The 4132-nt window shown below is 51.5% G+C and overlaps 2 protein-coding genes across 2 annotated transcripts; one reads left to right on the top strand and one right to left on the bottom strand.

Moving 5' to 3' along the window:
- Positions 1-1511: 1511 nt before the first annotated feature.
- On the top strand, positions 1512-2917 carry MAA_10541 (uncharacterized protein; the record flags this gene model as incomplete). The annotated part of the gene is made up of 2 exons (XM_007828539.1): positions 1512-2052; positions 2100-2917. 2 exons carry the CDS (start codon positions 1512-1514, stop codon positions 2915-2917), a joined length of 1359 nt encoding a protein of 452 aa, XP_007826730.1.
- Positions 2918-3269: 352 nt separating this feature from the next.
- MAA_10540 (uncharacterized protein) lies at positions 3270-3857 on the bottom strand (the record flags this gene model as incomplete). The annotated part of the gene is made up of 1 exon (XM_007828538.1): positions 3270-3857. The coding sequence occupies one exon, from the start codon at positions 3855-3857 to the stop codon at positions 3270-3272; it is 588 nt and encodes a 195-aa protein (XP_007826729.1).
- Positions 3858-4132: the final 275 nt, after the last annotated feature.

The following is a 4132-nucleotide window of genomic DNA, read 5'->3' as shown; positions in this document are numbered from 1 at the left end:
CACAGCAGTAAAGGATTGATCTCGTTGCCCTGCACCCAGAGAATCCAACCCCGTCCGGGGCCTCCAGTGCGCGCAGTGCGCGCAGAGCGCCTGACAGATGCTTCTCTGCCTTTGTCTTCTTTCCCAAAGCCGCCAAGCACTCAAAATCAGGCACGTTGGCGACCAAAAACGCACTCTCGTTGCGGCAACAGAAAGACTTTTACGACAAAATCATTATTCCGGCCGTGTATAAGGCAGTCCCTGATCCGTCCCAACAGGAAATTCCCCAGTCGTATAACATCGTCTACGCAAAATCGCGTTCATTCCAGGAGAAGCCCGGCAATAACAGGTGAAAAGTAGACGATGAGTCCCGGTCCTTTCGCCTCCAGTACACAATCCCAGCACATGTTCTGCCCCAGTTTAGGAAAAAGTAGTCAAAAAGGCAAATGCGGTCGAGATACAAACGACAAGAGGTGTAAAAAGTAAAGTACTTTGAGGACCCTCAACTGGTCATTCAATCGCACGATTTGAAGAACACTTTTGGTCGGGATACTTTGGAGGAAACGTTAAAGCGCTTCGAGGACACTGTGCTCCGGGCATTCCACCCGGATCAACTTGACGGAGCATCTTGTTGGATGGATATTGGCAGCAGGGACTGTGTTTCTACCCCGTCACTGCAAGACTACAGCAAGGAGCCTTGCTCGATTCTATGGAAAAGCCATTGCCATCATCGTCTGCATAAGCGGCTCTCTGAGACTTCACCGGAAGTTGCCTTGTCATCACCACTAGTGTACTTACCGCAATACTTTACTACCAGCATACTTGCAGCCAACTGCAGTGCACGCAGCCAACGGTAGTATCATGACAAACACTTACGGCCAACTGCGGCATACGCACAACCAACGGTAGTATCACTACACAAACTTGCAGCCAACCGCAGTGTACGCACGGCCAACGGTAGTATCATGACAAATACTTACGGCCAACTGCGATATGCGTACCGCCAGCAGTAGCGTGCGGATCATGGGAGCATATCTGCAGCTAATAGGAGTATGCTTGATGCAAACAGTACTGTGACAGGCGAAACAGATGGCCCCCTTTCGTTTAAGCAAGGATAATAGCAGGCAGCCAGATTTGGACCGCACTGTGGCCGTGCAGCCGCGCAGCCGTCAGTCTATACTCGGTACTGATGTTTGGGTTCTGGCCTATGAACAGTGAGCTGAAAGGGAGCCAGTACATATGTCTGGTAGACTCAAGCAGGTGCTGGTCTAATATGACTGAAGGTGACAGGGCCTAGCCAACTGCCTATTTGTGTATTTTGCCCGACAAGTCATATTGATGCCTTCAATGCTGTGCTACACTACCCCGCGCGCTGCCCAAGGCTTCTTCGGAAGCCTTGCTAGAAGCTTCCACTCTTGGACATATAAGGCACAAAGCGAAGTAGGTCGACGAACGAAAACATGGTTACATGTTCCAAATTCCCACATTGCAGTTCGACAAGATCTTCGAACCAGACAGCTTGAACAGTCAAAATGTCCACACGGACACCCCCGATCGCGCCGCGCTCGATGTTGTCGAGGGCTTCTGGTGAATCAATAGATTGGGATGCCCTTTGGGAACAAACCTTCGCAACTCTATCGAAAGAATTATACCCAAGACTTGCACTGTTCGAAGCGCTAGCTCGATTCAAGAGTAGGAGCGAACGCCGAACACCTTCTAGCGACGAAGTTGTCGAAACCCGTAGAGCCTTTTTGGATTCGTTTGCCTATCTTTGCGACGTTCAGAAAGGGGGAGCGACGGTGACTGCTGCAGGGCTACAGAAGCTTCCTGAAAGCAACATCCTCTGGTTAGCAGCAAACGAGGGAGTACGCAACGACATTAAAATTTACGCGGAGAATATTCTGTTGAAACTGAAGAATTTGAACCCCGACTGCGAACAGGATGCTCAAGGTGAGATCTTCCACTTGGCCGTTGAGAGATGCAGTCCTCGGATTATCGTGTACCAGGACGAGATGAAGAGGCTCGCGAGAAACTGTAGAATGCAGTTAAAGAGAGAAACGCAGAATGATGCTGGTAAGTTGTTTATGCCTTTATAGACAGAATAATGTTGACATGTAAAGTGATGAGCCTTCGAAGAAAACTTAGGAAACTTTCCGAGCCACCACCGAGAATGATGCTTACTGATGTTGTCGACTTTTGCTACCACATGCGAGGACTAGACATTGATGAAATCAAGAGAAGGTCAAAAAATGCACTAGATGATTACGATAAATTGGCCCATTATATCGGACGTCTTGGTGCAACCCGATCATCTGTCCTCGCCGTCATCAAAGGAATGATGAGGATCCCGGCGCTTCAGCAAATATCCTGCATCCGAACGGTCGAAGCTCCGGGTATCAAGGAGGTGGCGTTAGATCAATGGGCGCTGAGCCCATACGAGGTTTTCCGCGGTATTTGCCAGGATCCGGTTTCTCAAAATCCTCTTCAAAATGCAGCAGCACTGCACTCACTTGTTGAGCTTGACCTGCCCTCTGGGTCAGCCGACGTGCGTGTACGGTTATCACAACGGCGCACCATCACCACCAGGGTACATTCGGAACTGCAGATCGCGGACAGGTTCAGTAGAAGGTTTTTGGAGTTCGTGGGTGATGATAAGTATATTGGCTGTAGCAAACCAGCCTGTTACTTTTGCTTCAACTGGCTTAGCAACCACAAGCATAAATATGTTCCTCCTGCGGCACATTTAAAAATCATCCCTGGTTGTCGCGGACCAGACAACGGCGTTAATGAGTCTGGAGTCGCCATTCTGCAGGACATGTACTCCAAAATGTGTACTCGGCTGGGCCAAGACATACTTGACTTTCTCCTGCATTCAGTCCAGGGCCACTCACACGCTAGATATCAGTATCAATCAACAGATGGCTCAAGCCATGCCTAGAGACAGCTGGCGCATTACTCGGCCGCACCGCAGCTTTCACTGGTGTGGCCGGTCTTTCCACAATGCTTGCAGCGTGTCTGTCTGTTGCATGCATGTCGTGTATGAAAGCCCCAGCAATTGTCACACTGTTTTGGAGGGTTGTTGTTCTCGATGAGCCTGGCTGGTCGGCTGGTACCGAACAGACTCCAAGGTCGTTTCGTTGGCTCAAGGAAGGAAATGATGAGGGTCTTGTAAGGAAGCCGTTCATTGTCGCGGCGTGGGGTTCGGATGCTGACCGGTGTAAGGCCAGTCTGGCGGTTTATTTCGTCACGGACGGCTGTGTCGTAGTCAATTTCGTTCCCGCAGAGATCAGTCAGTCTTCGGGGCAGTTGTTCACTGCGTACGTATGCCAGGCCTCGACGGCGGATGCGCCGAGATCATCGGCCCATTCGGCCTGGCGTTCTAAAAGGAGGTCACGAGTAGTCTTGTCTACAGCACGGATGGCCCAACCTGTGTTCACTTGAACGACTTGCGGGATTTTGTTGAGTTCAAGTCCGGTCTTGCTCGCAACGTGAGCGCGAATGACGTAGCCGATGTGGTTCCTCGCCGGCAAATCGGCGTCGAGCCGGACGAAAACTCGAAGGTCTTCTCGGGATGGGGCAGGTGTTCGTTGCCCTTGGCGATGCGTAGCTGTAGGAAGCGGCTGTGGGTAAACAGATGAGGTGGTGGATGGTCGAATGGGAGAGACGGTGGCGATGGCGGCGGCAGTGGCAGTGGCAGCTACGCTGCTGTAGGTCGGTGTAGGGGCCGACGGGGTGTTGCAGAGTGCCTGTTTCCAAAATTCGAGAAAGCTTACAGAGAAATGCTGGGCGAAGTCGCGTTCCAGTCCGGATGGAAATTCCTCAGCTGCCCTGTTGATGTGCGTGCAGAAAGTGCGGAAGACTCTACCCTCACCGACCATGGCGATCAACAAGGCAATAGGCAGAGATTTCGACAAATTCGTCAAGCTGATGAAGGCAAGCTCTTCCTTCGAGAAGATCTGCCCGCACTACCAGATGAAATCATCCATCACAGCACTGTCGTGCCCCCTTTCCTTTGTTTCTTCTCTGGCGGCGACAGGCGGAAGGTGGTCTCAACACCTTTTGTCCACGCACGCCTCTTCTGGCTGCTACTGCAGCCCACACCACAGACCGAGCCGGTCCAGTAGATAGCGTCACCTGCACAACCCGCTGACGG

The sequence above is a fragment of the Metarhizium robertsii genome, assembly GCF_000187425.2.
Source record: "Metarhizium robertsii ARSEF 23 chromosome Unknown MAA_Scf_62, whole genome shotgun sequence".
Taxonomy (NCBI): Eukaryota; Fungi; Ascomycota; class Sordariomycetes; order Hypocreales; family Clavicipitaceae; genus Metarhizium; species Metarhizium robertsii.
Note: the sequence above shows the minus strand (reverse complement) of the source record. Positions and strands in the feature narration are given on the sequence as shown.